Source organism: Uloborus diversus, chromosome 4, assembly GCF_026930045.1.
Source record: "Uloborus diversus isolate 005 chromosome 4, Udiv.v.3.1, whole genome shotgun sequence".
NCBI classification, from domain to species: domain Eukaryota; kingdom Metazoa; phylum Arthropoda; class Arachnida; order Araneae; family Uloboridae; genus Uloborus; species Uloborus diversus.
The window spans coordinates 108,307,403-108,327,589 of record NC_072734.1 but is presented as its reverse complement, the minus strand read 5'-3'; the positions used below and the strand labels follow the sequence as shown (position 1 = coordinate 108,327,589).

The window sequence follows — 20,187 nt, the reverse complement described above, 5'->3', positions numbered from 1 at the left end:
AGCATCAATTGGTCATTCAACAAATGTCAACAAAATTTGGTTTTTGTAAAACAAATACAGTGAAATCCCGTTACAACGAAAACCGATATAACAAAATATCTGTTACAAGAAACAAAATGTTCGGTCCTGTTTTAAAACCTATTGAGATAATGTATAAAAAATCGTTTCACAAAGCGGTTTATTCAAAAATTCGTTATAACCAAAAGTTTTTCTCAACATCAATCAGAATATTTTTTCTTAATGCCATTTTTGGAAACTAAGAAAAGTCTTCCACAAGTCATAACGTGAAAACTCCGTTTGTACTTTCGAAATAGAGCTATTCAAGGTGGAAATCCAAAAGACAGTGAACCAAGCACAGATTTCTGAGCGCTAAGGCACCTTTTAAATTCCAAAGAGGATCAGCAAGTTTAAAACTTTTTTTGTGGTGCAAGTGCCACTCACTCTGGGACCAAATATCTCGTTTCTCATACAAAGTAACACTTTTTGTGACTAAAACCAATGAATAAAAATTCAGAGCTGAATATTTTAATAAAATCAATAACGTGTTTACTTATATTTTAGATTGTTAGTAACGGTAAATGTTGCAGATTTAATTATATTAGAGTGTAGATTTAAAAAATTAACATTTTTATAAAAATAAAGAAAGTTTTAAGAGCTCTCCGTTAGAACAAAACTTTTTATCCTTTCCTTGGAGTTTTTTGTAATGGGATTTCACTGTAGATTAATAAAAAAAACTTATTTTTCACGATCAATATATTTTGGAGAGCAAGGAATTTATTTAATTCCAAGCATAACACATAACTTTAAATTATTAGAGGAATATCTCACCCAGATGTTCTGAAATTCATTCATACTTTTGCTACATGCCATACATGATAAAATAGAATTGGCCTTCCTTGGAAAACTCTGGGACCTCTTCCACACAAAAAACATATGGATAGATTAATATCAGATAATAAATGATAATTTGACTAACTAACATAAAAACTAATTTGAGGCAAGTGATTTTTTACTCAAAATTTAAAGTCCCCTCCCCCCCCCCCCCCCCCCCAACCACATAATTTTCCATAGGAACCCATAGTGGTGTGAGAAATGAGATTCTTCGAGTAACTTTGGATGCATTGCGGAAATTGAAAACCATATGAGTGTTCAAAATGGGGGAAAAAAATACCTAGAAGCAAAAAATATCAACAAGCCAAAACTAAAATAAAATATTAAACATATGCTTTATAGACAAAAATGACTTTCAAAAAAAATTATACAATTCCAATTAAAAACAGAATGGAAAATGATATTTTTAAATCGATCACAGCAAAGAGGAAAACAGATATCACAAATCGAATGAAGTAATTCAATGTGTTTATGAAATTGAAGACATCATTTAAAAAGTATTTAAAAACTAGGAAACCTAATATATTTTCACACCTAATTTTGCCTAATTAACCTAATGACAAAATTTGATAAAATTTTTCTTTGATGTAGAAAGTTAAATCCACTGTTAAGTATACAAATTTACTCTATCAGAGATTATTTAGTTTTGCATACTCATAACAAGCAAATATGCTATGGGTTGCTAAAATAAAAGTAGTCTTCACTCCTTCTTTTTAAATTTTTGCTTGTTAGGAACTAAATATTAAAACAGACACACATGTGATTTACATCACAAAAATATGTTTCATTCATTAAAAAAGTATCAAAAATTCAACAGGATTAATAAAATGTATTCTAGAGAATAGTTAATGTTAACAAATACAATGCATTTGATAATAAAACGACTACATGGAATTTACTGTAGATGGAAAGTGGCCGGTTCACAGGGAGAAATACTGATACACAAAGTTAAATATCATAAATAATTTATCATCAATATTTGGTTTTAAAAATGAGCAGTATAATTTAAAATGCCACAAGTAACAGACTTGAGATTAACTCAATTTCTGCCACGAATTGGTAAGGGAAAAAATCCCTCAAAAATGGCACTTCAGGGTTAATGCGCCCCAGGCCATGAGGCTGATCGTCAAAGCTGATTTTCTTCTTTCTGTTGACTAGATGCATTTTCAGCTTCCTGTATGGATGCTTGAAGAGCAATGGGAGTGAGCCATTCTTTAGGCAGGCAACGCTGGAGAAATGGTACTCGAGAGCTCATGTCTGCGAGACGATTCACCCAAGATGGAATGTCTTTACCACAAAGAATCTAAATATACAAAAAGTGCACTTACATCAAACAGATTACTTTATAAGCAAGGTTAGCTAGTGCATTAATAATGACAATGGCAGTCAAAATTACATTTCTGAATCACTTGAAATCCAAACTTTAACCCCCTTCATTTCCATGAAGTCTACCATTAATTACATTCATGGTAATTTATGTAAATGCAAAAATATTTATTCTATGTATCAAAAACGTTTATTTACAAAAATAATAATAATAATAATAATGATCTGCAATGAACTATTTTTTAATAGTCATCTATGTATGAAAACAGACAAAAATTATGCATCAACTTTAACATTGTTCTTTTGATATTATGGTCAAAATGTTTATTAATCATTTGCATAATAATTTAAAATTACATAATATTTACTGCATAGTAATTCAATTTGAAAAAGTCCAGTACTCAAAAATTAAAACCAGTTTTACTACAAACAAAATTAAATTACTATAAAGGTGCATGATGTTTTAAATACATGAAAAAGTTTTTTCCTTTTTTTCATGGAGCTATCAACTATCAGCTCATATGCATTAAAACACTCTTTATAAAGATAAGGAAATAAAGAAAAAGCAAAAAAATATAAGTACAAATTTCTAGAGCATTTGTACTAAACTTATTCTACATTTTCAAGGGCCAACATAAAAAAATAAACTTTAACAGGTTAAAAAAAGACATTTGCTTAATACTTGATACTATGCTTATTTAGAAGGTTTTTTAAAGCACAACCAAGTAGTATAACAAAAATGGCTTTTGCCAAGCGATCAAGTTTGAACTGCAATCCTGATCAGAACAAATTTCAGAAGAATAAAGTAAACATCAAATATTCTTAAAATGTTTCCTTTTTTACATTTCAGCTTTCAAAATAGAAATAATAATAATAAAAATAATAGTAATAATGCTTGGTGTAGTTATTTATACCATTTTAAGATTTATCTAAACCTAAATGCAAGAAAATGTTAATATTGGAATACTCAGTATATTTAGTATCGCCTCTCGGATAGAAATTACAGCTAGCTATAATTTTTTTAAAAATAATAGTAATACATAAAACAGAAAAGAAACACACACACAAAAAAGGGTTTATCTAAAAATAACATGCAAGAGACCGAATTATTTGAAGATGAAGGACTTCTAGACAATTAGATGAGGTATATCGCAAACTGTTAACAGTACCATCGACCTGGGTGAATTCAGAAAGAGTATTTTCAACTGTAGGAAAGTTGAGCACTAAAATGAGTTCCAGGCTTAGAGATGGATACTAATAGATGCACTATGTTTTTTTACTATTATTGATTTTTTATTATGACATTTGCTCCTTCATTTTATATTTGTTTACAATATGTTTTCATAAATAGTACAATTTTTGTACAAAATTATGAAATGTGGCAACGAAACGAAATGTTTTGTAGCATCTTTTGAGAAATTTCAAATACTGGTATCACATTTTTAAAATACCAAATACCGGTATTGAATTTTTTTTCTGGTATTGCATTCCCTAGTTGCATGCAAACTATGCTTTTTAGGATAACACAGGGGTCCCATGAAGAAAGTGGACTTACAAAAGGGTTCCACTTATCAAACAAATTCAGAAACGCTGTGCTAAGTACAAAAGTCGTATTTGCACTTAGTATCAAAATGGAGTTACGGTCATTAGGTGGTTCTTTGTCACATATTTCACCTAAACAGAATGTTTTATGGTCATTTGTATATGGGAAATACTTTTTAACAAATTCTGAAAAAGTTACATCTGAATCAAATACATGGAGAAGCAAAACTGTAAACGGCAATTTCTTGTTTTGAACTCGGCTGCAGATATGACTTTTGCACTTAGCACGGCAGTGTTGGCCACCCCTGATATGGACAATAACTCAATTTGACAACTTAACACAAAAAGATCTAAATGTTAATAAATAAATAAATAAATAAATAAAAGCATTTACCTGGGTGAGAGCACCTGAAAAATGATTGCAGTTTTTTGTTATTAGATGATACCAATCTCCACGAAACTGTTTCCCCAGTTCTTCAACTATCTGTCTAACATCACTGTCTGTGAAATCTGTATGGCCTATTAATACAGATTGCCTAAAAAAATAAATCAATAAGTTTTTTTTTTTTTTCACTATAATGATTTTATGCATGTGATTGCTTAATCTACAACATTCTATGAATATATAAATACAGTATAACCTCAATTTAACAAGTTTCAAGGGACTGGAAAAGTTATTGTTAAATCAAGAAGTTTATGCATTTAATTTAGTTAAATCCGGATCAGTGAAAAATGTATCATTAAATTGAAGAAATCGTTAAATAGGGTATTGTTAAATCAAAGTTATACTGTACTATCAGTATTAATGTCATAATGATTATAGCAGTACTCGCACAGCTATGCCACTGTTAAAAATTTAATGGAAGTCAGTTGAATAAAAAAAATTGATGCCCCCTCTCCCTCTGAAGTGAAATGATAACTTTTCTTTGCATAAAATGCGTACACACCTTTTCAAAAAAAGAAAAAAAACCTATTAAAGTTTCTTTGGAATTTAAAACTTTTTGTCAAACCATTAAATTAGGTTTACAGTTGCTTTAAAACTCTATTTAGCGAGTGAAGCGGTTTTTACTGCAAGTTCACAAAATAAACAAAAAAAGACATTAAATAATATCTTTCAAATGTAAAAATAGTTCTGCAACTCCATTGTTTATCGCCGAACTCCCCCAGCAACCACGCTATCATAATCCATCCCGTCTAACGAGAGAAAAAAACATCCAGTGGAACATTCAAAAATCATCGTCAGAAAAAAAGAAGAAAATGTCGTACATTTCACTCGGATAAAAACAAATCAAAAGTTTCTTTTCTTTCAAAACAAATTGCCAAAACCATGAATTACATTTACGGTTGCTTTAAAACAATAATCCTTGACTGAACTGCTCAGCACCTAATGCCCCAAGCGACCACGCTACTGGAACCCAGCCCTTTTGCGAGTGAAGCGGATGCTTTTTCTTTGGCAATAATAAATGTTTCACCAAACAAACAAAAAAGCATAAAATCACATTAACAGTAGCTTTCAAATCTTTATATATTAGGAGCTGCGTTGCCCAGCTTTGCTCCGTCTACCTTGAGAATAAATTGTATCAAGTGACATATATTCAACAATTAGGTTTAAACAAAAGAAAAAAAACACCATGCAAAATTACCCTTCCAAACAATGACGACAAGTATTAAAATACTTTTAAGATATTAAATGCAAAATAAGGAAAGAAACAATGGATTCAAAAAGTGTAACCATGGAAACGCGAAAGTAAAATGGTTGACAACTTGAATCAAATTGACATTTTTCGAATTTGATTTAAAAATGCGTGTAACTTTTTCTTTGAAGATAGAAGCTAAGTTTTTCGACCATAGGTCGAGAGCGATCTGAAGTAAAAAATGTTGCATTTCAAATGGTGTCAAAAAGAAAACTGTGGGACAATTCATTCACTTTTCATTGATAGATTTAATAAAGAAAGTAGTGCCTAAATTTCAGCTAAGCCGAAAAAAAGTTCGAGCTAAAAATGCAAATTACTCCCGTCGTAATTAGGTAAGAGCATTGAAAGAAATTATTTAGAACGCGGAAAATTCTACCCTTTTCAACAATATATAATATTAATACAGTAGCATACCATTATAATGCCGACCTATATAACGCAATTCTCGGCAATTCTCTATAAACCGCACAACTTTTCAGAAGTAAACAATATGTTTTGAAGTTTAAAAAAAATCCCTCTGTTTTTCTTTGCAAACATAAAAATTGTTAGTCAAATTAAATTTTGAATTAATTCCATTTTAATTGAAAGCTTTTAAAGGAAAATTAGTGCTCACAGTGAACAGAAAATACCAAATGGCTCTTTAAAATGCAGCTGTTATGCAAACCATAAAGCTAGCAGATGTGCAGAATAATTCGCTTTCTTTTGATTGTGAAACCTATTTATTTGTGAATGACTAACTGTAAGATTAGTGCTTTAATACTCATTGCAGATAAAACTCATTCTGAAGTGCTAATATATAGATATATTCTGAATATTAGCTTCAAAAGTTGTGAAATGACCTATATAATGCAAAAATCCGTATGATGCAAAAGTTCTGGTCCCAATGTGTGCGTTATAACGGTCTTCTACTGTATGTGCAAGTAATTTTTCACTTCCGTATTCAGGAATTTATATGAAACTCGGGCCTAAATTGGAATAAAGCATTATCGGATTTTTTCGAATTATAGCCTATGTCACTCAGTAAGAAAGCACCTTTCATATAGTGAAGGAATTTTTCAAATAGGTGCAGTGGTACCAGAGATTACCTTGAACATATAAACACACAAAAATCCGTCCTCTCTTTTTATAATATTAGTATATAGATATAAAATTACATACTATAAGTCCTTTTTTAAATTCATAGTATATGTGCTGATTTAAATTTTAAATACATTAACTATAGAATGGAATTTCATGAGACTTATCTACTTTGTACCAGTTCTTATCGAGTTTTATAATGATATCAGATAAAGCAATGAAAGCTTAATATTTATATATTAATAGGCAAGCCATTTTCTTTCGGTACCAATTCCTACTCTATTTTTGAACCGATTTCCTTCATTCTTCTTTTGTTCAGTAGCTATTGCTGAGTTTTAGTGTCATCAATAAAAAATTTTGAAATTGAACGCTAATTACAGGAGTTATTATTTAACAACGTATCTTTGTCCTAAATGGCTCTTTCTGCGAGAGTGGATGGTCCAATTTTTTCGAATTTGATATGTTTGGAAAGGACTTTAAAAAATACTCCTAATGAAGAAATTGTCAGGGCACCCAAGGTCCAGCAACCTAAATCCACTAGAAAAAGTTACAAGCATTTTTTAGTTAGCGAAACTCAAATATTTTAATTTTATATCTTTTCCATTGTTGAAATTCATTGTTAAGAGCGTGAAACATTAACTTTTGATTCATTATTTAAACCACTTGTTCTACACGAAAAATGCATTTTAGTGCTTTGAGTTGGTATGGTTGGGAAACTCGTGAAAAATACTTCCAAAAACGTTTACACGCCCCCCCCCCCCTCGTTTTATGGCAAAATTCATTTTTATTTGATTTTACAAGTGGCATAGTTAGCGTGAAGAAATTGCTGGATAATATTATGTGTTGCCATTTCTCGCAACAATAAAAACGAAGTAATAAAAACAAATGCAAGAAATGAAATTCTTGCATTTGTTTTTATTATTGAGACTTTTTTAAGTAACTACAGGCATTTAAAATATTTTCATTTTGATTATGTTTTCACGATTTTAATATTTAAATAAATTATTTTCCGGAGTCAGGGAGGACTTTCAGTTTCAACAAAATCACCTTCATAAAAAAAAAACCCAGCTTCCAATAATACCTGCGTTTGCTATCACCACAAACAGATCTCAAGGCAGGGTTGGCAAAAACCCGGGTTTTTTTTAAAAAGCCCATGGACCCAGGGTGTTTTAAAATTAAACCCAAAAAAAAACAACTAAAGCTGGTTTTTTTAAAAAAATAAATGTGGGTTTTTTTGTCTTTTTTTAAGGAAAATGTGGGGTACTTGTAGTGTAAGTATATGGACAAAGCGCAAAAATTGTCTTGGGGTAAAAAAATCTGGAAAAACTAGTTGAAATTCAGGATTTTCTGAAGAAAAGTATGAAAGACGACAAAACCCAAGAATTGTGAAGTTTCAGATTTTTTAGTTTCCGTGATTACCAACAGTTAAGGGAAAGTTACTTCTTGAGTGATAAAATCTATTGTTTGCTTTTAATTATTACATTTTTTTTTTTGCATTTTACTTTATTGTATTTCATTTTGTTATGCAAAACTACTGTAGAACCTCAAGTAGTTTAAAATCCCTATTTACTGAATTCCAGCTTAATCAAGATATTTCTTTGAATTTTATGGTGCCTGTTTTTCTATTTCTGTGTACAGAGTAAGAAATATTAAACTTTTTCGTAAGATAATGAAAATACTTTACATCCTATTGTTTTCTGTTCGACCATTTGTAAAACCTGTTAATTTCTAAAGAAAAATATAACTTGTTAATTTGAGATTTGTGACGTGTTGGGTTGCAGAAAATTATTCACATAAAAGCCTTTTAATTAGAGTAGTGTCCTCTGTATAATCTACAAATATTGAGAAAATCAGACGTGACAGGACTTAGTCAAGATAATTTGAGTTGTTTATTGACCAGTTAAAGATAAAAGTTAAATATATATTTTTTTAAATCTTTGAAGTTTTTCTTTTTAATGCCATTAAGAATTAAGAAATACCATTAAAGTTCAAAATTCATTTTTTATGTAAATTGTCTGGGGTGAAGAACAAATAAAATAGAAGTTTAAATTGTAAAAGTATTTTTTAAAAAAATGATTTTTTAAAAAACTTCTCAGAAAATTTTTAAAAACTCAAAAGTGGACTAAATAATGGGTTTTTATTAAATGGGTTTTTTCAAAGAACCTATTGGGTCCAATCTGGCCAACCCTGTCTCAAGGTAAAACTTTCAATAAAATTGGCGTTTTATTACGGCGTCCAGTGCTTTTGCATGGGACAATTATATGCTGCCGTGGGTAAAGAAAATATCCTCACTAACATATACACATGCGTATATATTAGTTTTGACAGTTTTTTTTTTTTTTTTTAATACTGGCAAGTCGGGGAGAGAGTTCATGTGATAAAATCGGTTTAACCCCACTATGTTGTCAAGTCAACATAGCCTACCAACTTATGAACCTTAATACAGTCGAATCTTGATAACTCAAAGTTTATAACTCGAATATTGCTTTATCTCAAAGTTTTCATCGGGGTCCCAAACTCTTGAGACTGTTGTGGAAACTTCCCTTAGCTCGAACTACCAATAACTTGAATATTTTAGCTTGGGACTTCGAGTTATTGAGAGTTGACTGCATCTGCTTTAATAAGAATGTAGTTTTAGTAGTAATTTTAGGTACATTGATTTTTTATGACTTTAATATTTTGGGTGCCTAAATACAAAGACTATGACTTACTTGAATTTAAACTGTTCTCCCAAATCATCTGCATCTCTAGGGTTAATTTCAAAAATGCCAGAAAATGGAAATGGATGGCCACCATAAGCAAACTCTTCAAGAAAAAAAATTTGGTTAAATTTTTATAGTATAAATTCAAACTCATTTTGAGATTTATTATGTAAAGAAATTGAACCATGAAATGAATATTTCATCTTTTAAATAACTATTAGTAATAAAGATAATGTTAAAAAGGGTACAGTTTGCAAAATCGAGCATAGATTTATACATATGATTACCTTATTACAAAAGATCAAGCTTTTGCTTACAAGGTATGACAGTGAAACTTTGTTTTTTGATATAATACAGATCAATTTTAACCTTTTAAGCAGATAATTTTAAATTTAAAAAAAATAATAATAACCTGACCAAATTAGTAGGAAATTTCTTTTGTGCTTAAACTAGGACCGTTCGTTTAATAAACAGGCCCATGGCTAACATTTTTTGAGCCTCCTCACTCAAATTGTTTCAAAGTTTATTTTATTTCATTATTTTGGTACTTTTCCATTATAAGTAACCCTTAGTGAATTTTTAATCTTTGCAATTAATTTTCATTTTATATACATGCCATCATGTTTGGTCAAAATTGCATACAAACTACTTGGCAATACTCAGTCTTGCATAACATAAATGCAGGCTGCGAGTGGCGATCGCAGAAAATTTTTGTCCCTGCAGAAATTCTTTTCAAACTGCTAACGTTTAATTAAAAAATAATTATTATTATTATTGTTATTAAGGGATTTTTTTTAAAAAAATCCCAGTAAATTTCTGTTTGAAGCCTTTTTCCCAAAAGCCTTTAAAGCACATGTGCAAAAAAAAAAAAGGTTTTGGTTGGTTTTAATTGGTGAAAAAAAGCAAACTATATGTTATTGTAAGAAAAAAAATTAAATGATTTAAAGCACTTTTTTGTGGCCTCTTTCATGTTTAAATATAAATTTAATTCTTTATTCAAGGGTGAGTTAGGCAAAATAATTACTTGCAGAAAAATTTTCCAGCTAGGATTTGTGTTCGCAGAAAGCTTTTCATTTTATCTAAGTCAGGCAATACTATTCATTATTTTACTTTATTTATCTATTTTTCATCAAACTTTTAAACAAAACAAGATTACAAGACATAATAAAGTAAATATTTAAATGCAGTCAAGTATTTAAATGAAGAAATGAAAATGCAAAATAATCAGGCAAATAAAAGAACAAGTCATTTAGCAAAATGAAATGTACAAATAAAACACTCCCAAAACCAAATTGCTAATTTAAAAGCTTCTTTGAAATGCTAATTAATCCACCAAAAACCATATTCAGACGTTAATAAACATCAAATGGTCCATTAATATATTAAATAAGAAAAAGAAGAGCAAACATGGGGAAGTGATTGTTATTTTAATTTACTGCTTGACTTAGGATTTTGTAATTTTTGTACCTTTTACTTCCAATGCTTTCTAATTCAAATAATTAGTTTTATTTCTTCAATTTTGCATTTTTGTATTGACTTTTAAGTGTATCATTTTCAGCTACAATGGGGGTATATGCATAATGAAGGAGGTTAAAAGTGGTAAAGGGGACAAGTGGATTTCTTGTGACCTATGTCAGATGTTCTGCTTGTTTAAGGGGAAGGATGAGTCTGAGAAGGATTTCATTTGCACAAACTGTGTTGAACTCTCAGAAATCAGAGTTAGGTTGCTTATTTTGGAGGGTGAGTTAGCATTAGGCTGTAGGAGTGTATATGGGGTAAACACTCCAGAGGGAAAGGGGGAAGTTAGTAAAAAGGAGGTGGGCATCAGCTGTGTGTTAGATAGTGGGAATATTCCAGAGGTAAAGGAGGAAGTTAGCGAAAAGGAGGTGGGCATTAGCTGTGTGTTAGATAGTGGGAATATTCCAGAGGTAAAGGGGAAAGTTATTGCTGAGGCAACAGACTGGGAAACAAAGGGTATAATTTTGGGAGATTCAATGGTGCGTGAGGTGGGAAACTCAATAGGCAGAGTTAGACGTAAGGTGGCTAGATGTTGTTTGTCAGGGGCTCGGGTAATGAGATGTAAATAGGGTTGCTGAAAAGAAGGGGGTATTTAATAAAGAGGATGTAATTACTTTGTGGGTGGGAACTAACGATGTAGGCCATAGTAAAGACAATGAGTTTACTAAGGAATGGGATTCCCTGTTGGACAAAGCAACCAACTGTTCGGCAAATGTCCAAGTGGTTGGTTTGCTTCCCAGATATGGAGTGCATAGGAGTTGGTTAAACCAACGGGTTAGGTGTATAAACCTGATACTCAAGGAAATTTGCGTTAAGCGTAGTATCAGGATTATTGATGTGTGGAGTAAATGTAAACGCAATTGGATTGCTAGGGATGGCCTGCATCTGAGCTCTACGGGGGTCAAAATGGTTAGTGGTTTGGTTTTAGAGGATTCAGAATCAAAAAACTAAGTTGGAATGGGGGGGCATGCTTTAAGGAGCAGAATTCGAATGGGTACTAACTATTGGGATTTTAGTAGAAACGGTAATAGGGTGGCTAGTAAGAGAAAAGATTTTAACAGTTGGGATTCAAATAATCGCGCAGCATTAAATAAAGGTAAGATGGGCTTGCTTAAGATTTTTTATACAAATGCTCGTAGTATTAGGAACAAGATGGAAGAATTGAAAAGCATAACAATAGACGAGAGTTTGAATATTATTGGAGTTACCGAGACATGGGCTACCGAAAGTGATGATGATTTATTATCTATTGCTGGGTATAATTTGTTTAGACAAGATAGAGTAGGTAAAAGAGGTGGTGGGGTTTTATTTTATGTCAGAAACACTTTAATTTGCAATGAATTGGTAATTAATGATAAACCTAATGAGATTGATATGATTTGGCTGGAGTTGATGAGCAATAAGGGCAATAAACTACGTTTAGGGAACATTTATAGGCCACCCAACTTAAGCCAGGGTCAAGATGAACAGATGTTTAGTATTATTAGTGACATTTCAAGCAAGGGGTCAGTCATCATAATGGGAGATTTTATTTTTCCAGGAATTGATTGGAATAATTTTTACCATAGTAATAGCAGAGAAGAGGAATTTTTGAAAGTAATTGGTGACTGTTTTTTAGGTCAATTTGTAACTCAGGGTACTCGACAGGACGGGATTCTGGATCTAGTTTTCAGTGATATGGAAGGTTATGTTCAGGGGTTATGTGTAGGGGAACACATTGGAGACAGTGACCACAACAGTATTAGGTTTGGGATTAAATTTGATACGCACAAAGTAGAGAATTTTAGGTTTGTGCCCAATTTCAGAAATACTGATTTTGTGGCACTTAGGCAGAGTTTGAAAGCAGTTTTTTCTTCTGGATTGGACAATAGCGATGTGAATCTTCAGTGGGCAGAGTTTAAGGAAAAGCTAGCGAAAACGGTTGGGGATCATGTTTCTTTTAGGAGAAAGGGTGTCAACACTAAAATTTGAGCAATGTGGTTCTCCAGGGAAACTAAAGATGCTCTATATTACAAGCAAGCTGCTTTTCATAGGTTTAGAGAAACTGGTCACAGTGCAGATAGGCTCCAATATTGTAAGGCAAGGCGTAAATTTAAGTATTTGGTACGGATTCAGAAAAGAGAGTTAGAGCAAAGACTGGCAGATAACATAAACAGGAATCCCAAGAAGTTTTTTGCATACGCTAATTCGGGGAAAGTTCGAAATAGTCATATTGGGCCACTGGTTGATGAGCACGGAATTTTAATTCAGGACGATAGTGATATTGCTAACGTTCTTAATAACTTTTTTCGAGTGTTTTTAACGATAACTGTATCTCAACAGTTGACACCAACAAGACACAAGCTATAAAATTCAAATGTGACGACCAGCAACAGGCTCTGGGCCCAGCTAGGCTGGTCCTAGTCAATTAATTAGTCCCCAATGAAGATCAATGGCCCTCTTAAAGCTATCCACACCCTTGCTCATTACCGCCTCTTCCGGTAAGCTATTCCAAGTGCCCACGACCCTGCTAAAGTAGTAGTTTTTCCTGATTTCCAAGTTAGCCTGAGATTTAAATAGCTTAAAACAATGACCCCTTGTCCTGCTCTCCCCGCAAAAATTTAATCCATTTACATCTTTCATTTTGATAAATTTAAATAACTGAATCATGTCCCCTCTGACTCTCCTTTGCTCCAGGCTATACATGTTAAGCCTATTAAGTCTGGTATCATAATCTAAATCTGAGAGTCCCCTTATTAATTTAGTTACCCTTCTTTGAACCCTTTCCAATACAAAAATATCTTTCTTCAGATAAGGCGACCAAAACTGAACAGCATACTCCAAATGAGGTCTTACTAAACTCCTATATAAAGGCAGAAGAACTTTCTTAGATGTGTTTGAAATAAATCTATTGATAAACCCAAGCATTTTATTGGCTTTGTTACTAGCAATACTGCACTGTTGACTAAACTTGAAGTCCTGATTTATAAAGATACCCAGATCCATAACATTTTCTGCCTGATTTATGACTGAACCCTGTAAACGATATCTCATACGCTTATTTCCATGACCTAAGTGTAGCACTTGACATTTCCCTACATTAACTGCCATATCCCATTTATCTGCCCACTTAGTAATAAGATCTAAATCCTCTTGCAGCTGCTTAACTTGTTCTTCATTTTCGACAATCCCCATAACTTTTACATCGTCAGCAAAACAATTCATGCTTCCAGAAATATTTTGATGTCATTCATAAATATAATAAACAAAATAGGCTCTAAAACTGATCCCTGAGGAACCCCACTTAAAACATCACTCCAATTAGAATGATTTCCTCTCACAACTACTCTTTGCTTCCTACCAGTAAGCCAATTTCTAACCCAAAGTAAAGTTTTTCCTCCTATTCCTATGTCAGCTAACTTGCTGAGAAGAGCAACATGCGGTATCCTGTCAAAAGCTTTTTGAAAATCAATATAAACAACATCCACACATTTTTTGTTATCTAAAGCTGAGGGAACCTTGTCGTAGAAATGCAATAAATTAGTAGTACAGGATTTACCTTTCCTGAAACCATACTGCAAACTAGTCAACAGACTATTAGTCTCTAAGAACTTCATGATCTTAATTTTGATGAAAGTTTCGAAAATCTTACAAATCACCGAAGTCAAACTTACAGGTCTATAATTCCCAGCAATACCTTTAGACCCCTTCTTGAAGAGTGGTGTAATGTTAGCCAGCTTCCAGTCCTCTGGCACCGTCCCCGAGTTATAAGAAGCATTGAAAATATTCAAAATAACATCCACTAATTCCTCTGCACATTCAACTAAAATTTTTGGATAAATATTATCTGGTCCTGGAGCTTTAGTTGCTTTAATCTTTTTCAAATGAAATAAAACCTCCTCCCTGGAAAATACAAAATCCTTAAGCTGTATAATAGCTTGTGTCTTGTTAGTGTCAACTGTTGAGATACAGTTATCGTTAAACACACTGGAAAAAAAGTTATTTAGAACATTTGCAATATCCCTATCGTTATGGATTAAACTTCCATACTCATCAACCAAAGGCCCAATTTGACTGTTTCGAGCTTTCCCAGAATTAGCGTAAGCAAAAAACCTCTTAGGGTTCCCATCAATGTCATCTGCCAGCCTTTGCTCCAATTCCCTTTTCTGAATCCGTACCAAATACTTAAAATTTTGCCTTGCCTTACCATACTGGAGCCTCTCCGCACTCTGACCAGTTTCTTTAAACTAACGAAAAGTGGCTTGCTTATAATTAAGAGCTTCTTTAGTCTCCTTGGAGAACCACATGGGCCAAATTTTGATACTAACATCTTTTCTCCTAAATGGAACATAGTCCCCAACTGTTTTAGCAAGTTTATCCTTAAATTCCGCCCACTGCTGATCTACATCGCTATTTTCCAATCCTGACGAAAAAACCCCTTTCAAGCTCTGCCTAAGTGCAACAAAATCAGTGTTTCTGAAATTGGGCACAAACCTAAAATTATCATCTTTGCACACTTCAAATTTAACCCGGAACCTAATGCTGTTATGATCACTATCTCCAATATGCTCCCCTACACACAACCCCTGAACAAAACTACCTATGTCACAAAAAACTAGATCAAAATCGCCTCCTCTCGAGTTCCCTGAGTTACAACTTGATCTAAGAAACAGTCACCAATTACTTTTAAAAATTCCTCTTCTTTGCCATTACCAGGATAAAAATTATTCCAATCAATACCCGGAAAATTGAAATCCCCCATTATGATAATGGATCCCTTACTGGACATGTCACTAATAATACGGTACATCTGTTCATCTTGTCCCTGGTTTGAATTAGGTGGCCTATAAATGTTTCCAAAGTGTAGCTTTTTGCCCTTACTGCTCATCAACTCCAGTCAAACCATATCAATATCAGTAGGTTTATCATTTATGACCAATTCATTGCAAATAAAATTGTCTCTAACATAAAATAAAACCCCACCACCTCTTTTACCTACTCTATCCTGTCTGAACAAATTATACCCAGCAATATGTAATAACTCTGCATCAGATTCGGTAGCCCATGTCTCTGTAATTCCAATAACATCCAACTTTTCATCCATAACCATGCTTTTCAATTCATCCATCTTGTTCCTAATACTGCGAGCATTGGTATAGAAAACTTTAAGCATGCCTAAGTTGCTTTTATTTAACATCCTGAAATTTCCTAAATTACAATTGTTAACATTACTACTCTTGTTCGTCACTTTATTTCCTTTTCGAGCAATACCCAAAAAAATTTCATTCTCTCGATACCTGATGCTTGAACCACGCCCCCCATTCCAACTTAGTTTTTTGACTCCGAAGCTCCTAAAGTTAATCCACTAACCATTTTGACCCCTGTAGAGCTCAGATGCAGGCCATCCCTAGCAATCCAATCCCGTTTACAATGACTCCATAAGCATTGCTGTAGTACAGCTTGAGGACTTTGTATTTTCCAGGGATGACTTTTTACTTCATTTGAAAAAATTAAAGAGACTAAGGCTCCGGGACCTGATAATATTTATCCAAAAATTTTAGTTGAATGTGCGGAGGAATTAGCAGATGTAATCGTAAATATTTTCAAGGCTTCTTATAACTCGGGGACAGTGCCAGAGGACTGGAAGCTGGCTAACATTACACCGCTCTTCAAGAAAGGGTCTAAAGGGAGTGCGGGAAATTATAGACCTGTGAGTCTAACTTCGGTGGTTTGCAAAATTTTTGAAGCATTGATAAAAATTAAGATAGTAAATTTTCTAGAGACTAATAATCTATTGACTAGTTTTCAGTACAGTTTCAGGAAAGGTAAATCTTGCGCAACAAATTTATTACTTTTCTATGACAAAGTAACCATAGCTTTGGACAATAAGAAGCCTGTAGATGTTGTTTATATTGATTTTCAAAAAGCTTTCGATAAGGTACTGCATGTTGCTCTACTTAGCAAATTAGCTGATATAGGAATAGGAGGGAAAGTTTTCATTTGGGTAAAAAACTGGCTGACCGGAAGGAAACAAAGGGTAGTTGTAAGGGGAAATTATTTTAATTGGAGTGAGGTTTTAAGCGGGGTTCCTCAAGGATCAGTGTTAGGGCCTGTTTTGTTCATTGTTTTTATGAACGATATTCACAATAATATTTCTGGGAACATGAATTGTTTTGCTGATGATGTCAAAGTTATGGGGACTAGAAAATGAAGAACAAGCAAAACAGCTGCAAGAGGATTTAGATCATATTAGGGAGTGGGCTGATAAATGGGGTATGGCTGTTAATGTTGGGAAATGTCAAGTGCTACATTTAGGGCATGGAAATAAGTGTACAAGTTATTATTTGCAAGGTTCAGTCATTAGTCAGGCAGACAAAGTTACTGATCTGGGGGTCTTAATAAGTCAGGATTTAAAGTTTAGCCAACAGTGCAGCATTGCTAGTAACAAGGCCAGTAAGATGCTTGGGTTTATCAATAGATCTATTTCAAACAAATCTAAAGAAGTTCTTCTGCCCTTATATAGAAGTTTGATAAGACCTCATTTGGAGTATGCTGTTCAGTTTTGGTCTCCTTATCTTAAGAAAGACATTAATGTATTGGAAAGGGTTCAAAGGCGAGCTACAAGGCTAATAAATGGACTTTCTCACTTAGACTATGATTCCAGGCTTAGAAGACTAAAAATACACAGTCTTGAGCAAAGAAGAGACCAAGGGGACATGATTCAGTTGTTTAAATTTATTAAAATGAAAGATGTTATGGGGCTGAAGTTTAGCACTGAAAACAGGACAAGGGGTCATCGTTTTAAGCTATTTAAATCTCAGGCTAATATGGATGTTAGGAAAAATTATTATTTTAGCAGGGTAGTGGAATCTTGGAACAGTTCACCGGAAGAGGTGGTAATGAGCAAGGGAGTAGATAGTTTTAAGAGGGCCATTGATCTTCACTGGGGATTGTAAATTGACTAGGATTAGCCTAGCTGGGCCCAGAGCCTGTTGCTGGTCGTCACTTTTGTATTTGTACTTGTATTTTTCTATTTTCGTCAAAGTAGAAAGTAGAACAGCTACTGTTAGAAATTGGGACTTCCAAGTTTAGTCAAGAGTGCAGCATACAAAATGTAGCAAAGCTAATAGAATGCTTGGGTTTATCAATAGATTCATTCCAAACAAATTGAAGAAGGTTCTTCTGCCTTTATATAGAAGTTTCGTAAGACCTCATTTGGAGCATGCTGTTCATTTTTTGGTCACTTTCAAAACTTTCTTTATTGGAAAGGGTTCAAAGTGGGGCTACTAGGCTAGTAAGGGGACTTTTAGATTTATATTTATGATACTACACTTAAAAGGCTTAATTATGTATAGTCTGGAGTAAAAGAGAGCCGGAGGTGTCATGATTATGTTGCCACTCCATCCAGTAGGTCCCAAAGCCTGTACCTTGTTGTCATAATAATCCTAATTAAACAAAAAAACAAATGTTCCTGCGTATGTGTACTGAATTAACTTTAGTCTCTACAGACAGGATATGAATGAAAATATAATTCTTACCTGTACCATATACTTCAACACCAGAATGAAAAACTCCAAGGCCTAATGCAGAAGTGTATTCATTAATCCAGTACTGAAATTTAAAATAAATTGTACAGAGAAGACAGTTTACTTAAATTTATCAAAATGAAAGATGTTAATGGGATAAATTCTGCGAAGGTCATTGTTTTAAGCCATTCAAATCTCAGGTAACCTGAAAATGAGGAAAAATTATACTTTTGTAGAGGGTATTGGGCACTAGGAACAGCTTACAGGAGGAGGTGCAAATGAGGAAGGGGGTGGATAGCTTTAAGAGGGCCATCAATCTTCATTGGGGACTAATAATATGACTAGGACCAGCCAAGCTGGTTGTCACATTTGTATTAGTATTTATAAGCTACTTACAATATTGGGTAATATTTATTACTAAAATTGAAAAAGAAAAGTTGTTTGTGTAATACCATCCAGTGTGCCTCATGAGGCGGAACAAGTTATACCGGGCACAGGGCACACTGGTTCACTTTACAAAGTTAAGTTAAAACGCAAAATATGAAACAATTCAATCAATTCCACATTTTCAATAAAATCTGGGATGTTGAGAAATGTTTAGTAAACTTACTGTAGAGAGCCAAACTGTTCATTAAATTGTTTGATGAGATAAAAAATGAAAAGTAGAAAAGCGGACTAACCTGCCCCAATTCCCCCTACTATCTGAAATTCAGACAAGTTGACTGTACTATACATGTAGTTAATTGGTGCAATTCTTATACTCCATAGATTATTTACTTTGTTGGTATAGAATTTTAGTCCAAGTTACTAAGAAAGCTTCCACAACATAAAATTGACAAAATTATAATTAACTTACCATATCATATACATTTAAAACAATTGGCTCACGTGCCATATTGAAGAGAACTTAAACCTGAAAAAAATATGTTCATGAATACAAGGAAAATTTTTCAATTTCATAAAAATAAAGAAGTGATGAAGATTAATAACTGAAATTTTTAACATCACTATAAGATCTTCTATAGTATAACTGCAGAAAAAAGAAATGAATATTTCACATATTTGAATTGCAAACCTTTATTTTATTTGCTATCAATGAAGAGAAATGATTAAGCTTTATTCAAAGGAAAAATTGCAACGCATCATTGCAAAAATTTTGTATCTTGGCAGGCCCGTCATTTAGGGGTGGGGGGGGTGTCAGGAGAAAGCAACTGATCCCTTTTGGCTTTGAGAAATTAATGTATTTACATAAGTGGGAGTGGTTTTGGTTGTTTTTCGGTCCCCTTAGCCCTGGAAAACGTCGAAATGACGGGCCTGATTTCTGCAATATATCAAACAAGTACTTCCCAATATTAAGAGAGTGCTAGCATATTGACAAGAAAATAATTATTTATTTTAACCTTATCGCAATTCAATCGGCAAATTTTTACTCTAGTTTTGGAAAATGTTAAAAAAAATGGGGTCACTTAAACACAAAACATCACACAATGCAGATAATTTGACTTACTTCTATGCACTAGAGCCGAAAATTCAAACACTAAAACTAACAAATGTATTAAATGTTTATGATTTATTAAAAATTTTCATGCTGGTCCTTTATCTGCTATTAACTTTCTACTTTATTTCACATTAATTTCTCTAATGCATATTATTTATTTCTGAATTTTGAACTTGAAAGTTTTGATTACAGTACGTGCTAAAAATTTTACAAAATACAACACAGCTCAGTGCAAGTATAGCGTAAACAAAACCATGGAGCTTAGACTGAGTCCCTTCTCAAAAAAAGACTCCACATATGAACAAGGGGCCGTGGTAGCCTGATCGGTAGGGCATTGGACTCGGGGCCGGAGGGGCTCGGGTTCGATCCCCGCTGGTCGAAGACCCACCGTCGTCATTAAAGGGGACTGGGCGACGTTAAATATGCTCGTGGTC

At 33.2% G+C, this 20,187-nt stretch overlaps 1 protein-coding gene across 1 annotated transcript; it reads right to left on the bottom strand.

Moving 5' to 3' along the window:
* Nucleotides 1-1,559: 1,559 nt before the first annotated feature.
* LOC129219734 (deubiquitinase DESI2-like) lies at nt 1,560-19,891 on the bottom strand. Its single transcript, XM_054854023.1, has 6 exons — nt 19,763-19,891; nt 19,112-19,168; nt 18,268-18,340; nt 9,242-9,335; nt 4,154-4,295; nt 1,560-2,194 (listed from the first exon to the last, which is right to left on the bottom strand). The coding sequence occupies exons 2-6, from the start codon at nt 19,148-19,150 to the stop codon at nt 2,018-2,020; spliced, it is 525 nt and encodes a 174-aa protein (XP_054709998.1). The 5' UTR covers nt 19,151-19,168; nt 19,763-19,891; the 3' UTR covers nt 1,560-2,017.
* Nucleotides 19,892-20,187: the final 296 nt, after the last annotated feature.

What these genes read in the sequence shown, in the direction of transcription:
- LOC129219734 (XM_054854023.1), bottom strand. Translation starts at nt 19,150, where the DNA reads ATGGCACGTGAGCCAATTGTTTTAAATGTATATGATATG. An exon ending in TGTTGAAGTATATGGTACAG is followed by an intron (nt 9,336 to 18,267) that starts GTAAGAATTATA and finishes TTTTTCTTGAAG; the next exon opens with AGTTTGCTTATGGTGGCCAT. An exon ending in TTTCAGGTGCTCTCACCCAG is followed by an intron (nt 2,195 to 4,153) that starts GTAAATGCTTTT and finishes TTGTATATTTAG; the next exon opens with ATTCTTTGTGGTAAAGACAT.